Consider the following 17,500-nt stretch of genomic DNA (forward strand, 5'->3'; position numbering starts at 1 on the left):
CCTCTCTCTCTCTCTCTCTCTCTCTCTCTCTCTCTCTCTCTCTCTCTCTCTCTCTCTCTCTCTCTCACACACACACACACTGCTGTGTGTGTGTGTGTGTGTGAAAAAAATGAGTTAGTTGGTAGTTAGTAACTGTTGATTGACAATTGAGAGGCGGGCCGAAAGAGCTAGAGCTCAACCCCCCCCCCCAAGCACAACTAGGCGAGTACAACTAGGTGAGTACACGACCATTCTCTACCCAGGCATAGTTAAGCCGGCTATATTTCACGTTTAACAACCTCCCTAAACAAGAAATATTAAGAAAGTCGAATATGCTCTAGTCAGAAGGCCTGGATACTATTACCCATTCTCTGTCTCTCCCCGGGCTAAGGCCAGGGGGGACTATACCAGCATCTGCAGTATGTCTGTTTGTCTACTCTGTAGCTCTGTCTACTCTGTATCTCTGTCTATATCTTTGTCTACTCTGTCTCTTTGTCTTACTGTCTACCTTGTCTCTATCCTGTGTGTCTACCTTGTCAGTATCTCTGCTTACTCTGTCTATTTCTTGGTATACCAGTCTATCTCTGTTTTTAAACATTCTATATATATATTTTGTCTAACCTGTCTGTGTTTTTCAGTCATAAACATGAGGCTTGGCGGCCAGGTTAGTGAGGGTTTGGCCCATCTTAATGAGGACTTGATGAGTTGATGAGGACGGGCTGTGTTGATGAGGACGGTCTGTGTTGATGAGGACGGTCTGTGTTGATGAGGACGGTCTGTGTTGATGAGGACGGTCTGTGTTGATGAGGACGGGTTTTGTTGATGAGGACGGGCTGTGTTGATGAGGACGGGGTGTGTTGATGAGGACGGGCTGTGTTGATGAGGACGGGCTGTGTTGATGAGGACGGGCTGTGTTGGTGAGGACGGACTGTGTTGATGAGGACGGTCTGCGTTGATGATGACGGTCTGTGTTGATGGGGACGGGCTGTGTTGATGAGGACGGGCTGTGTGTATGAGGACGGGCTGGTGTTGATGAGGACGGGCTGTGTGTATGAGGATGGGCTGTGTGTATGAGGACGGGCTGTGTGTATGAGGACGGGCTGTGTGTATGAGGACGGGCTGGTGTTGATGAGGACGGGCTGTGTGTATGAGGACGGGCTGGTGTTGATGAGGACGGGCTGTGTGTATGAGGATGGGCTGTGTGTATGAGGACGGTCTGTGTGTATGAGGACGGTCTGTGTTGATGAGGACGGGCTGTGTGTATGAGGATGGGCTGTGTGTATGAGGACGGGCGATGTTGATGAGGACGGGCTGTGTTGATGAGGACGGGCTGTGTGTATGAGGACGGGCTGTGTGTATGAGGACGGGCGATGTTGATGAGGACGGGCTGTGTTGATGAGGACGGGCTGTGTGTATGTGGATGGGCTGTGTGTATGAGGACGGGCGATGTTGATGAGGACGGGCTGTGTTGATGAGGACGGGCTGTGTTGATGAGGACGGTCTGTGTTGATGAGGACGGGCTGTGTGTATGAGGATGGGCTGTGTGTATGAGGACGGGCGATGTTGATGAGGACGGGCTGTGTTGATGAGGACGGGCTGTGTGTATGAGGATGGGCTGTGTGTATGAGGACGGGCGATGTTGATGAGGACGGGCGATGTTGATGAGGACGGGCTGTGTTGATGAGGACGGGCTGTGTGTATGAGGATGGGCTGTGTGTATGAGGACGGGCGATGTTGATGAGGACGGGCGATGTTGATGAGGACGGGCTGTGTTGATGAGGACGGGCTGTGTGTATGAGGACGGGCTGTGTGTATGAGGACGGGCGATGTTGATGAGGACGGGCTGTGTTGATGAGGACGGGCTGTGTGTATGAGGATGGGCTGTGTGTATGAGGACGGGCGATGTTGATGAGGACGGGCTGTGTTGATGAGGACGGGCTGTGTGTATGAGGACGGGCTGTGTGTATGAGGACGGGCGATGTTGATGAGGACGGGCTGTGTTGATGAGGACGGGCTGTGTGTATGAGGATGGGCTGTGTGTATGAGGACGGGCGATGTTGATGAGGATGGGCTGTGTGTATGAGGACGGGCTGTGTGTATGTGGACGGACTATGTTGATGAGGACGGGCTGTGTTGATGAGGACGGGCTGTGTGTATGTAGACGGGCTGTGTTGATGAGGACGGGCTGTGTGTATGAGGACGAGTTGTGTGTATGAGGACGGGCTGTGTGTATGAGGACGGGCTGTGTGTATGAGGACGAGTTGTGTGTATGAGGACGGGCTGTGTGTATGAGGACGGGCTGTGTGTATGAGGACGAGTTGTGTGTATGAGGACGGGCTGTGTGTATGAGGACGGTCTGTGTTGATGAGGACGGGCTGTGTTGATGAGGACGGGCTGTGTGTATGAGGACGGGCTGTGTGTATGTGGACGGACTGTGTTGATGAGGACGGGCTGTGTTGATGAGGACGGACTGTGTTGATGAGGACGGGCTGTGTGTATGAGGACGGGCTGTGTTGATGAGGACGGTCTGTGTGTATGAGGACGGTCTGTGTTGATGAGGACGGGCTGTGTTGATGAGGACGCGCTGTGTGTATGAGGACGGGCTGTGTGTATGTGGACGGACTGTGTTGATGAGGACGGGCTGTGTTGATGAGGACGGGCTGGTGTTGATGAGGACTGGCTGTGTGTATGAGGACGAGTTGTGTGTATGAGGACGGGCTGTGTGTATGAGGACGAGTTGTGTGTATGAGGACGGGCTGTGTGTATGAGGACGAGTTGTGTGTATGAGGACGGGCTGTGTGTATGAGGACGAGTTGTGTGTATGAGGACGGGGTGTGTGTATGAGGACGGGCTGTGTGTATGAGGACGAGTTGTGTGTATGAGGACGGGCTGTGTGTATGAGGACGGGCTGTGTTGATGAGGACGGTCTGTGTGTATGAGGACAGTCTGTTCTCCATGACCGTAGGATCTACAGACATAGTCTACATGCTGACTTGGAGTCACAATAACGTGGCTGAAATATGTTAAACCTCATGACCTTAGTCTTTTCCAGCCTTTCCTCTCCTCTCTTAACACTCTGGTTCCTTCTATCCATTTCAAAGTTGAGTGGGAATCTAATTCCCTCCTTCCTTATCTTGACGTTCACAGCTCTGTGTCTGAGTTCACTTTCTCTGTCTACCGCATGCCCATGCATAGTGGCATGTGCATTCACTTCTTTTCCCACCATTCTCCTTCTGTTAAGAAAAGTGTCTTCGTTACACACAGAGATCACACTAACGTGATGCATCAAATGAACAAATCCACAAGGGCCGTGACGAGGATTCGAACCTTCGTCCGGGAGCATCCCAGACACTGCCTTAATCGACTGAGCTACGACAGGGTAAAAAGAGTTGAAACCGAAGTTCTACTGAACTTACGTAGCCTCTCCGAAGAGATCCCGTAGCCTCTCCGAAGAGATCCCGTAGCCTCTCCGAAGAGATCCCGTAGCCTCTCCGAAGAGATCCCGTAGCCTCTCCGAAGAGATCCCGTAGCCTCTCCGAAGAGATCCCGTAGCCTCTCCGAAGAGATCCCGTAGCCTCTCCGAAGAGATCCCGTAGCCTCTCCGAAGAGATCCCGTAGCCTCTCCGAAGAGATCCCGTAGCCTCTCCGAAGAGATCCCGTAGCCTCTCCGAAGAGATCCCGTAGCCTCTCCGAAGAGATCCCGTAGCCTCTCCGAAGAGATCCCGTAGCCTCTCCGAAGAGATCCCGTAGCCTCTCCGAAGAGATCCCGTAGCCTCTCCGAAGAGATCCCGTAGCCTCTCCGAAGAGATCCCGTAGCCTCTCCGAAGAGATCCCGTAGCCTCTCCGAAGAGATCCCGTAGCCTCTCCGAAGAGATCCCGTAGCCTCTCCGAAGAGATCCCGTAGCCTCTCCGAAGCACAAACTATGATTTTACACAACTCCCCCCTGCACCCGAGCAATGTCAATAGGCCGTTCTCCCACTCCCTCGAGGGAGAGGCAGAACGGCCTATTGACATTCTCCCTCGATTACACTAACGTGTGATCGTTCTCGCTCGATCACACGTTAGTGTGATCTCTGTGTGTAATGATGTAAGGGCGAAGAGGGAGAACGGCCTATTGACATAGCTCGGGTGCAGGGGGAAGTTGTGCAAAATCCTGGTTTGTGCCTCGGAGAGGCTACGGGATCCATTAAGTTCAGTAGAAGTTCGGTTTCAACTCTTTTACCCTGTCGTAGCTAAGTCGATTAAGGCAGTGTCTGGGATGCTCCCGGACGCAGGTTCGAATCCTCGTCACGGCCCTTGTGGATTTGTTCAAGTGTCCTCGTCTCTCTCATCCTCCGCGCTCTTCGCATCAGCGACACTCACAGTCTTGATTCTGAAATTTCCTTTATCCACAAATCATTCTCTCGCCTTGGCTACCCTTTACATTTCATCAACTGTGTCTACTCTCAAGCTAAACGAAATTTCTTTCATCCTAAACCTGCTTCCAACACTAGTAGCACTGTACTATGCCTTCACTTCATATCTGAACTCAAAACTTTTACTACTACCTTTCGTCCTCTTGACATAAAGCTCGCCTTTCGACAAACTAACACACCTCGTAGCAATCTAGTTCACACTGCTCCTCCTGCTTCTAATGCTGCTGGTGTCTACTCTATTTCCTGTTCGTCTTGTCCTCTCCAATACTTTGGTGAAACTGGCCGTACACTTAATGACAGACTTAAGGAACACAAAAGAAGTGTTAAGTCTGCAGACACTAACAATGCTCTCTTCTGTCATGTGAGGGATTCTAATCATCATATTGATTAGTCTTCCTCCAAAATAATCTTTCCTGCCTCTACTCTACACAGACGCCGTCTTGTTAAATCGGATCTAATACACAATGTACCCAACATGAACTTGAGTCCTGGCTTTGTTGCTGTTGACTCTTCCCTTTCACAGTATATACTCAAATGCTCTAATCTTTCTAACAAACGTGACCTAACATAAGCTTACTCTTCTATTTATCTTTCTTTCTTTCTTTCTTTCTTTCTTTCTTTCTTTCTTTCTTTCTTTCTTTCTTTCTTTCTTTCTTTCTTTCTTTCTTTCTTTCTTTCTTTTTCTTTCCCGTCTTTTCTCTTACGATTTCTTATTTCTATTACTAACCCCTTTACTGCACCTTACCTTTTGTACCTTTTGCCTTGCTTTTTCTTCCCCTAAGATTTCCTTCTCCTCACCTCTGTCTTGGCTATTTATTTCCTTCACCTCCTTCCCTCATCAGTTACAGCCCCGCTCCTGTGCCAGGTAAGTCCACTACGGGCTCACCATAGCCCGTGCTACTTGCTCCGCTCCTGTGCCAGGTAAGTCCACAACGGGCTCACCATAGCCCGTGCTACTTGCCCCGCTCCTGTGCCAGGTAAGTCTACTACGGGCTCACCATAGCCCGTGCTACTTGCCCCGCTCCTGTGCCAGGTAAGTCTACTACGGGCTCACCATAGCCCGTGCTACTTGCCCCGCTCCTGTGCCAGGTAAGTCTACTACGGGCTCACCATAGCCCGTGCTACTTGCCCCGCTCCTGTGCCAGGTAAGTCCACTACGGGCTCACCATAGCCCGTGCTACTTGCCCCGCTCCTGTGCCAGGTAAATCTACTACGGGCTCACCATAGCCCGTGCTACTTGCCCCGCTCCTGTGTCAGGTAAGTCCACTACGGGCTCACCATAGCCCGTGCTACTTGCCCCGCTCCTGTGCCAGGTAAGTCCACTACGGGCTCACCATAGCCCGTGCTACTTGCCCCGCTCCTGTGCCAGGTAAGTCCACTACGGGCTCACCATAGCCCGTGCTACTTGCCCCGCTCCTGTGCCAGGTAAATCTACTACGGGCTCACCATAGCCCGTGCTACTTGCCCCGCTCCTGTGCCAGGTAAGTCCACTACGGGCTCACCATAGCCCGTGCTACTTGCCCCGCTCCTGTGCCAGGTAAGTCCACTACGGGCTCACCATAGCCCGTGCTACTTGCCCCGCTCCTGTGCCAGGTAAGTCCACTACGGGCTCACCATAGCCCGTGCTACTTGCCCCGTTCCTGTGCCAGGTAAGTCCACTACGGGCTCACCATAGCCCGTAGTAGACTTACGACTTGAGAATGGTCCAGGACGGACCAAAACGTCGTCGTCCCTTCACTTTCTAGTGTGTAGTCTGGTCAAGATAATAGTGTAAGCGCCATGACCTCGTGGCTTGTGAGCCATTAGTAACGCGGCTGACAGGACACTGTGGAAGTGCCACTGAGCAATCCTATTGTTATGCAACACTCAGCTTGCAGCCGTCACAACGCCTTCCATCTATCCTTGCACCAGAGACTATTTCCACACGCTAAAGTCCTGAGGGGCCAGATTCACGAAAGCACTTACGAACCTGTTCATCTTTTCTTAATCTTTGGCGGCTTTGTTTACAATTATTAAACAGTTAATGAGCTCCGAAGCACCACCAGGAGGCTGTTTATAACAATAACAACAGTTGATTGGCAAGTTTTCATGCTTGTAAACTGTTTAATAAATGTAACCAAAGCCGTCAAAGATTGAGGAAAGATGTACACGTTCGTAAATGCTTGCGTAAGTGCTTTCGTGAATCTGGCCCCTTGTTCTCACACACTGGTGCAAGCCTGGCCGTCTTGGGCATGGCCAGTGGTAGAGACGATATACTCCCAGTGGTGGACTGGTGGAGCAAATGTACATTGTTGTGAATTTTCACTGTCACATGTTTACATTCCACGATTGCTCACACCCAACCCCTTCAACACACACACACACGCGGTAGCTGAGTGGACAGCGAGCAGGACTCGTAATTCTGTGGCCCGGGTTCGATTCCCGGACCAGACAGAAACAAATGGGCAAAGTTTCTTTCACTCTGAATGCCCCTGTTACCTAGCAGTAAATAGGTACCTGGAAGTTAGGCAGCTGTTACGGAGCTGCTTCCTGTGTGTGTGGATAAAAAAATTGTTAGTAGTTAGTAACAGTTGAGAGACAGGCCGAAAGAGCAAAGCTCAACCCCCGCAAGCATAACTAGGTGAACACACACACACACACACACACATATATACACGGGGACCTGACAGCTGTGTGGACAGCGCTCTGGACTCGTATTCCTAGGGTCCAGGTTCTATTCCCCGGCGCGGCCGGAAACACCGGAAGCAGAGTTTCTTTCACGCTGATGCTCCTGTTACCTAGCAGTAAATAGGTACCTGGGAGATAGACAGCTGTTACGGGCTGCTTCCTGTGTGAGTGTGGATAACAATTTTTTTTTTTAGTAGTAACAGTTGATTGACTGACAGTTGAGAGGCGGGCCGAAAGAGCAGAGCTCAACCCCCGCAAGCACAACTAAAGAATACAATTAGATGAATACATATCCCAGGCAGGGTGAGACATATGAGCAAGTCTGCACACACCCGTTGCCTCTGTTCACCTAGCAGTGGTTAGGAACCTGGGTGTTAGTCGACTGTTGTGGGTAGCATCCTGGGCAATGGTCAAGTGCAGCGAGTGGATCAGAAGGTCACAGCGTCCAAAAGGGTTCACGCCCAAAGTCAAAGAGTGGGTTCACGCCCAAAGTCAAAGAGTGGGTTCACGCCCAAAGTCAAAGAGTGGATTCACGCCCAAACAAAATAATTACACGCAGGCGACGAGTCACAATAACGTGGCTAAAGTATGTTGACCAGACCACACACTAGAAGGTGAAAGGACGACGACGTTTCGGTCCGTCCTGGACCATTCTCAAGTCGATTGAGCCGAAAAGACAATCGACTTGAGAATGGTCCAGAACGGACCGAAACGTCGTCGTCCCTTCACCTTCTAGTGTGTGGTCTGGTTAATAAGTAACTACAAACAGACACATTTGCTTTGAACCACAAAAGAAAAGTATAAGATCCTGGAATAGCGGAACAGGATAAGGATAGACCTAAATAACATCAAGAGATAAAGAAAAGAATGTTAGAGAAATTGGGAAGCAATAAAGATACTACGTCACTGTGACAGCAAGTGGTACATATTGGCTGTTTGTCTGTGTCCAAAGCTGGAGGCCCTGTGCTTTGGGTTAGGTTTGCCGAAATATGTACTGGGAATAGTCTGGGGTACGGGACCGACATAGGCTGATCGGGGTAGGCCTAGGTGACTTTAAATCAACATCCTCTGAGCGATTTTCATGAAGTCTGAAATATAAACGGGATACAATTATTGATGTGTTATCCGGAGTGTAATTATGTTACTCCCGCCGTTTACCCGCACATTGTCTTAATTTAATTTAAATATAAACGGAAATGTCTCTCTGTTCCAGGTTGTTGGAGACAGAGGGAGGGTGGGAGATGGGTGAAAACGGAGAGATGCGAGGGACAAAGGAAGAGGAGATGGCCATAGGAGAGGAAAGGAGGGGAGAGGGGGGAGGAGGCGAGGACCAGGGGAGGGACGAAGAGTGGAAATAGAGATTGCACGATAGAGAGATAACTAAAGATAAATCTAGATTGATAGATAAAGGTAGACAGATACAGATACATACATGCAGAGAGAGATAAAGTGTGGAGCCAGAGAGACAGACCTGGGAAATGCCCCGGGTATTCCCCTAATATCTGTATACATAACGAATATAAATATATATATATATATATATATATATATATATATATATATATATATATATATATATATATATATATATATATATATATATATATATATATATATATTATTAAATATGACCGAAAAAGTAAGATTAATAATTCTAACACGAATTTTCTCAATCTTTCGTACATTTCTTTTCACTGCTGGTGGTAATTTAAAAATCAATTCTCCAAAATTCATTTTTATTTCTAGTCTGACGCGACACTTTAGCGCGTTTCGTAAAACTTATTACATTTTCAAAGACTTTAGTTACACATACACAACTGAATAGAACTTACACATCTCCGATTTGTTTATATCTACATTTGAGTGAGGTGGATGGGGTGAGGTGGTATTTAATAGGGTATTAATTTCATCAACACAAGACAGAACACGAAACAATGGGTATTGAATAGAAGTGATTGTGGAAAGCCTATTGGTCCATATTTCTTGATGCTTCTATATTGGAGCGGAGTTTTGAGGTGGGTAGAATATAGTTGTGCATTAATTGGCTGTTGATTGCTGGTGTTGACTTCTTGATGTGTAGTGCCTCGCAAACGTCAAGCCGCCTGCTATCGCTGTATCTATCGATGATTTCTGTGTTGTTTACCAGGATTTCTCTGGCGATGGTTTGGTTGTGGGAAGAGATTATATGTTCCTTAATGGAGCCCTGTTGCTTATGCATCGTTAAACGCCTAGAAAGAGATGTTGTTGTCTTGCCTATATACTGGGTTTTTTGGAGCTTACAGTCCCCATATACTGCAGGTATGTTGACGACATTTTTACACAGGTACCTGATGTCAGACATCTGCAGGAGCTGAAGGAGGCATTTGAGCGGAGTTCCGTGCTGCGTTTCACTTACGAGATGGAAAAGGATGGGAAGCTGCCCTTTCTAGATGTACCAGTCATGGAAAAGAGCGGAGGTTTCCACACTGCAGTCTACACTAAGGAAACGAACATAGGAATGTGCCTAAATGCCAAAAGCGACTGCCCAGATAGGTACAAGAGGAGTGTTGTTAATGCATATGTCGACCGTGCTCTCAGCCACAGCTCAGAATGGAAGCAAGTCGACGAAGAACTCTGTAGGGTAAGGCAGGTCCTAGTCAACAACGGCTTCTCCAATGGTTTCGTCGAAGACATCATAAGAAGGAAAGTGAAACGCCATGCAACCTCTGAAGAGACAACCAACACAACACCTATACCCCCTATTAGACTATTTTACAGGAACTTCTTTTCCACAGCTCATAAAACGGAGGAAAGGGTCCTGAAAGATATTGTTAATAGAAACGTTATCCCTACAGACAAAAATCAGAGGACACAACTGACGATTTACTATAAAACCAGAAAAACGGCCAGACTACTCACGAGAAACTCTCCAGACACAAAACAGAACGCTTTAAAAGAGACCAACGTCGTCTATGCCTTCAAATGCCCACTTGGGGACTGTAAGCTCCAAAAAACCCAGTATATAGGCAAGACAACAACATCTCTTTCTAGGCGTTTAACGATGCATAAGCAACAGGGCTCCATTAAGGAACATATAATCTCTTCCCACAACCAAACCATCGCCAGAGAAATCCTAGTAAACAACACAGAAATCATCGATAGATACAGCGATAGCAGGCGGCTTGACGTTTGCGAGGCACTACACATCAAGAAGTCAACACCAGCAATCAACAGCCAATTAATGCACAATTATATTCTACCCACTTCAAGACTCCGCTCCAATATAGAAGCATCAAGAAATATGGGCCAATAGGCCCTCTGCAATTACTTCCATTCTTACCTTCAATACCCATTGTTTCGTGTTCTATCCTGTGTTGAAAGTTTTGTTCACCTCATCCAAAACTATTGTAACATATCACCTCACCCAAAATGTGGGTATAAAACGAAAAATGAAAGCTGTTTAAATCATAGCATAAGTAAGAACTCTGTTTAGTGTTTGCAGGTAATAGTTGTGTGTGTGTGTAAACTAAAAGTCTTTGAAAATGTAATAAGTTATTACGAAACGCGTTCAAGTGTCGCGTCAGACTAGAAATAAAAATGAATTTTGGAGAATTGATTTTTCAATTACCATCAACAGTGACAAGAAACATAAGAAAGATCGAGAAAATTCGTGTTAGAATTATTAATCTTACTTTTTCGGTCATATTTAATAATATATGTCTACAAGAAAGACTGCTACCAATATTATATATATATATATATATATATATATATATATATATATATATATATATATATATATATATATATATATATATATATATATATATATATGTCGTACCTAGTAGCCAGAACTCACTTCTCAGCCTACTATTCAAGGCCCGATTTGCCTAATAAGCCAAGTTTTCCTGAATTAATATATTTACTATAATTTTTTTCTTATGAAATGATAAAGCATCCCTTTTCTCTATGTATGAGGTCAATTTTTTTTATTGGAGTTAAAATTAACGTAGATATATGACCGAACCTAACCAACCCTACCTAACCTAACCTAACCTATATTTATAGGTAAGGTTAGGTTAGGTAGCCAAAAAAAGCTAGGTTAGGTTAGGTTAGGTAGGTTAGGTAGACGAAAAAACATTAATTCATGAAAACTTGGCTTATTAGGCAAATCGGGCCTTGAATAGTAGGCTGAGAAGTGCGTTCTGGCTATTAGGTACGACATATTTATATATATATATATATATATATATATATATATATATATATATATATATATATATATATATATATATATATATATATATATATATATATGTTTCATTGAATATGACCGCATATTCTGTATTTATTATTTTCTGGTTTAGGGCTTCTATCCCTCTAACTATTTTCTTAGCATCAGGGCTTAATTGGAATAGGAGTTCTCCAAAACTCATTTTCGTACTTTTAAGGTGAAGAAAAGAAGGAGATGCCTTTAGATAGGAGATGCCTCGTATGGGCCAATAAGCCTTCTGCAGCCCTTATGTTTATCCCTTATGTATCCCCCATGTTTTTCACCTTCATTGTATTATCACCTGACCTAATGCGGGTATAAAATCAACTAGTATTGTAAGATTGTTCACTTGAGAATGAACCATGGAGGTTCGAAACGTCGTGCAAATTATACAAATAAGTGTAATACACTCTATAGTAAATCACTTCTTTTCTTCACCTTAAAAGTACGAAAATGAGTTTTGGAGAACTCCTATTCCAATTAAGCCCTGATGCTAAGAAAATAGTTAGAGGGATAGAAGCCCTAAACCAGAAAATAATAAATACAGAATATGCGGTCATATTCAATGAAACATGTTTGAAAGAAAACCTGCTGCCAGTATACACCAATATATATATATATATATATATATATATTATATCTATATTTGCCAATATGTTGGTTCTTTTCTGTCTATAAATCCCGTGCTTCTCTCTCTCTCTCTCTTTCTTTCATTGCTCCCTTGTCTCACTCCCCTACACACGAAGCCTTATCCCTCAAGACTCTCCCTCATCTCTCCTTACCTTTCTCTCACCTCACGAGCTTGGTGTTAGCCCACTCAGACATTACCTCATTAAGTCCTCATTAATGAGCTCCTGTTTGACAGGAGATTGAGATGGAACGGACACCATCCCATCTTCAGTCCTCTTCCCTGTTATCATTCCTATTTCCCTCTATCCCTTTCCCAGTCCTGCCTCCTGTTCCATCCCTTTCATCACGCCATCTTTCTGTTTTCCATTCCACATTCGGTTTTGTTCATTATTTGCAATGTGTATTACTTTCTCCGTCATCGTCACCATCCCATACTGTCTCACCATCATCCTCACCATCCCATACTGTCTCACCATCATCCTCACCATCCCATACTGTCTCACCATCATCCTCACCATCCCATACTGTCTCACCATCATCCTCACCATCCCATACTGTCTCACCATCATCCTCACCATCCCATACTGTCTCACCATCATCCTCACCATCCCATACTGTCCCACCATCACCATCCCATACTGTCTCACCATCATCGTCACCATCCCATACTGTCTCACCATCATCCTCACCATCCCATACTGTCTCACCATCATCATCACCATCCCATACTGTCCCACCATCATCGTCACCATCCCATACTGCCCCACCATCATCGTCACCATCCCATACTGTCTCACCATCATCCTCACCATCCCATACTGTCTCACCATCATCCTCACCATCCCATACTGTCTCACCATCATCCTCACCATCCCATACTGTCCCACCATCATCGTCACCATCCCATACTGTCCCACCATCATCGTCACCATCCCATACTGTCTCACCATCATCCTCACCATCCCATGCTGTCTCACCATCATCCTCACCATCCCATGCTGTCTCACCATCATCCTCACCATCCCATACTGTCTCACCATCATCGTCACCATCCCATACTGTCTCACCATCATCCTCACCATCGCATGCTGTCTCACCATCATCATCACCATCCCATGCTGTCTCACCATCATCATCACCATCCCATACTGTCTCACCATCATCCTCACCATCCCATACTGTCTCACCATCATCCTCACCATCCCATGCTGTCTCACCATCATCCTCACCATCCCATACTGTCTCACCATCATCCTCACCATCCCATACTGTCCCACCATCACCATCCCATACTGTCTCACCATCATCGTCACCATCCCATGCTGTCTCACCATCATCATCACCATCCCATGCTGTCTCACCATCATCCTCACCATCCCATACTGTCTCACCATCATCCTCACCATCCCATACTGTCTCACCATCATCGTCACCATCCCATACTGTCTCACCATCATCGTCACCATCCCATACTGTCTCACCATCATCCTCACCATCCCATACTGTCCCACCATCACCATCCCATACTGTCTCACCATCATCGTCACCATCCCATGCTGTCTCACCATCATCATCACCATCCCATGCTGTCTCACCATCATCATCACCATCCCATACTGTCTCACCATCATCCTCACCATCCCATACTGTCTCACCATCATCCTCACCATCCCATACTGTCTCACCATCATCCTCACCATCCCATACTGTCTCACCATCATCCTCACCATCCCATACTGTCCCACCATCACCATCCCATACTGTCTCACCATCATCGTCACCATCCCATGCTGTCTCACCATCATCATCACCATCCCATGCTGTCTCACCATCATCATCACCATCCCATACTGTCCCACCATCATCGTCACCATCCCATACTGCCCCACCATCATCGTCACCATCCCATACTGTCCCACCATCATCGTCACCATCCCATACTGTCTCACCATCATCATCACCATCCCATACTGTCCCACCATCATCGTCACCATCCCATACTGTCCCACCATCATCGTCACCATCCCATACTGTCCCACCATCATCGTCACCATCCCATACTGTCCCACCATCATCGTCACCATCCCATACTGTCCCACCATCATCGTCACCATCCCATACTGTCCCACCAAAGCATAATTAAATCCCATTAACGTGATGTATCAGTGAGAACATCGATAGAAGCCATCAGCAGGATTCGAACCCACACACTTGGTACTCCCAAGCACACGCCCTTAACCACCACGCCACGACATGGTACAAGCAATGTAACCTGGAGTTAAACTGATGTCTCAAGGGGGGGGGGGGGGTGCTGAGGATTCCAATGAAGCCAAATTAGTAGTTTCACATCATATTATCATGATGGTTACCTTGGTTACCTTGAGGTGCTTCCGGGGCTTAGCGTCCCCGCGGCCCGGTCGTCGACCAGGCCTCCAGTGTTCCAGTGTTCTGGAACTCTGGAACACTGGTGTATCAATAACAAAAATTGGGCTGGCAGCACCAGAGGAAGTCAAGACAGACTAACATCACTAGACGAAACTAAAGCTAGTGTACCAAACAATGTATCACCGTAGATGTTAAGAGAAGCAGCATAGGCCCTCAGCGTGCCTCTATAGCATTGGTTTTGAATAAGTCACTTACAAAGGGAGAATTGCCCAGCTGCTGGAAGTAGGCAAATGTGATGCCAAGATGTAGATAGAGAAGAGACACTTAACTGCTGACCAGCGCTGGCACGAGAATACTGGAGTTCAACACCAGCAAGTGTAAGGTGATAGAAATAGGGATAAGTGGCAGGAGACCAAAAGTACACTACACAATGAAGGTAAACTGGCAGAGAAATAGACCCTGGGAGTGGACATAACACCGAACCTAACTCCAGAGGCTCCATGAGAGGCTTTGCACCTGCCCGAAACGCTTTGCGTAATAGTGGCTTTAGGCATTGAGTCTTCTAGCTCTATCTATAAATCTATCAATTTTCGTAAAACTTCTTGTATGTATGTACTTTACCTGAATAAACATTTACTTATTTACTTATTTATTAATATAAATAGGATAACGTCAGCCGCGTACTCATCTCTGGCAAAAAACAGAACATCCTTTCGGAACGTATATAAGGAGGCAGTCAGATTGCCTCCTTGACGAGTCAGATAACTCGTCTACGTGGGCCGTAGGCGATATAAAAAGGTTCAAAAGTATGCATTAAAGCTCGTCCCAGAATTGCGAAGGGTGAGAAATGAAACGAGACTGAAGGAACTAAACCTGACGACTCCAAAAAAGGAAGAAAGACTGAGAGGATATGATAAGGACGTATCAGATTCTTAGGCGAAGTGACAGAGTGGAGTAAGGCGGAAATGATCACAAAGGAATACCTGAAGTACAAGATGACATTGATGGAAGCTTGAAACTCTGACGAGTCACATAGATGTTAGACAGCTTTATTTGAGCGTAGGAGAACTGAAGGAGCAGGTTGTGGACTGAAGGAGCAGGTTGTGGACTGAAGGAGCAGGTTATGAACTGAAGGAGCAGGTTATGAACTGAAGGAGCAGGTTGTGAACTGTAGGAGCAGGTTGTGGACTGAAGGAGCAGGTTATGAACTGAAGGAGCAGGTTGTGGACTGAAGGAGCAGGTTATGAACTGAAGGAGCAGGTTGTGAACTGTAGGAGCAGGTTGTGGACTGAAGGAGCAGGTTGTGGACTGAAGGAGCAGGTTGTGGACTGAAGGAGCAGGTTGTGGACTGAAGGAGCAGGTTGTGGACTGAAGGAGCAGGTTATGAACTGAAGGAGCAGGTTGTGGACTGAAGGAGCAGGTTATGAACTGAAGGAGCAGGTTGTGGACTGAAGGAGCAGGTTGTGGACTGAAGGAGCAGGTTATGAACTGAAGGAGCAGGTTGTGGACTGAAGGAGCAGGTTATGAACTGAAGGAACAGGTTGTGAACTGTAGGAGCAGGTTGTGGACTGAAGGAGCAGGTTGTGGACTGAAGGAGCAGGTTATGAACTGAAGGAGCATGTTGTGGACTGAAGGAGCAGGTTGTGGACTGAAGGAGCAGGTTGTGGACTGAAGGAGCAGGTTATGAACTGAAGGAGCAGGTTGTGGACTGAAGGAGCAGGTTGTGGACTGAAGGAGCAGGTTATGAACTGAAGGAGCAGGTTGTGGACTGAAGGAGCAGGTTATGAACTGAAGGAGCAGGTTGTGAACTGTAGGAGCAGGTTGTGGACTGAAGGAGCAGGTTGTGGACTGAAGGAGCAGGTTGTGGACTAAAGGAGCAGGTTGTGGACTGAAGGAGCAGGTTGTGAACTGTAGGAGCAGGTTGTGAACTGTAGGAGCAGGTTGTGGACTGAAGGAGCAGGTTGAGGACTAAAGGAGCAGGTTGTGAACTGTAGGAGCAGGTTGTGAACTGAAGGAGCAGGTTGTGAACTGTAGGAGCAGGTTGTGGACTGAAGGAGCAGGTTGTGAACTGAAGGAGCAGGTTGTGAACTGAAGGAGCAGGTTGTGGACTGAAGGAGCAGGTTGTGGACTGAAGGAGCAGGTTGTGAACTGAAGGAACAGGTTGTGGACTGAAGGAGCAGGTTGTGAACTGAAGGAGCAGGTTGTGGACTGAAGGAGCAGGTTGTGGACTGAAGGAGCAGGTTGTGAACTGAAGGAGCAGGTTGTGGACTGAAGGAGCAGGTTGTGAACTGAAGGAGCAGGTTGTGGACTGAAGGAGCAGGTTGTGGACTGAAGGAGCAGGTTGTGAACTGAAGGAGCAGGTTGTAGACTGAAGGAGCAGGTTGTGGACTGAAGGAGCAGGTTGTGAACTGAAGGAGCAGGTTGTGAACTGAAGGAGCAGGTTGTGGACTGAAGGAGCAGGTTGTGGACTGAAGGAGCAGGTTGTGGACTGAAGGAGCAGGTTGTGGACTGAAGGAGCAGGTTGTGGACTGAAGGAGCAGGTTGTGGACTGAAGGAGCAGGTTGTGGACTGAAGGAGCAGGTTGTGGACTGAAGGAGCAGGTTGTGGACTGAAGGAGCAGGTTGTGGACTGAAGGAGCAGGTTGTGAACTGAAGGAGCAGGTTGTGGACTGAAGGAGCAGGTTGTGGACTGAAGGAGCAGGTTGTGAACTGAAGGAGCAGGTTGTGGACTGAAGGAGCAGGTTGTGAACTGAAGGAGCAGGTTGTGGACTGAAGGAGCAGGTTGTGAACTGAAGGAGCAGGTTGTGGACTGAAGGAGCAGGTTGTGGACTGAAGGAGCAGGTTGTGAACTGAAGGAGCAGGTTGTAGACTGAAGGAGCAGGTTGTGGACTGAAGGAGCAGGTTGTGAACTGAAGGAGCAGGTTGTGAACTGAAGGAGCAGGTTGTGGACTGAAGGAGCAGGTTGTGGACTGAAGGAGCAGGTTGTGGACTGAAGGAGCAGGTTGTGGACTGAAGGAGCAGGTTGTGGACTGAAGGAGCAGGTTGTGGACTGAAGGAGCAGGTTGTGGACTGAAGGAGCAGGTTGTGGACTGAAGGAGCAGGTTGTGGACTGAAGGAGCAGGTTGTGGACTGAAGGAGCAGGTTGTGAACTGAAGGAGCAGGTTGTGGACTG

The 17,500-nt window shown here is 47.1% G+C and overlaps 1 protein-coding gene across 1 annotated transcript in view; it reads right to left on the reverse strand.

The window, feature by feature from the left end:
• Window positions 1–17,500, reverse strand: part of LOC138366424 (uncharacterized) — a 63,086-nt gene that overhangs the window by 19,404 nt on the left and 26,182 nt on the right. The window contains exon 2 of the mRNA XM_069327471.1: window positions 12,352–14,064. Coding sequence (XP_069183572.1) covers window positions 12,352–14,064 — 1,713 coding nt within the window. The remainder of the gene's footprint in view (window positions 1–12,351; window positions 14,065–17,500) is intronic.

Source organism: Procambarus clarkii, chromosome 19, assembly GCF_040958095.1.
Source record: "Procambarus clarkii isolate CNS0578487 chromosome 19, FALCON_Pclarkii_2.0, whole genome shotgun sequence".
Taxonomy (NCBI): Eukaryota; Metazoa; Arthropoda; class Malacostraca; order Decapoda; family Cambaridae; genus Procambarus; species Procambarus clarkii.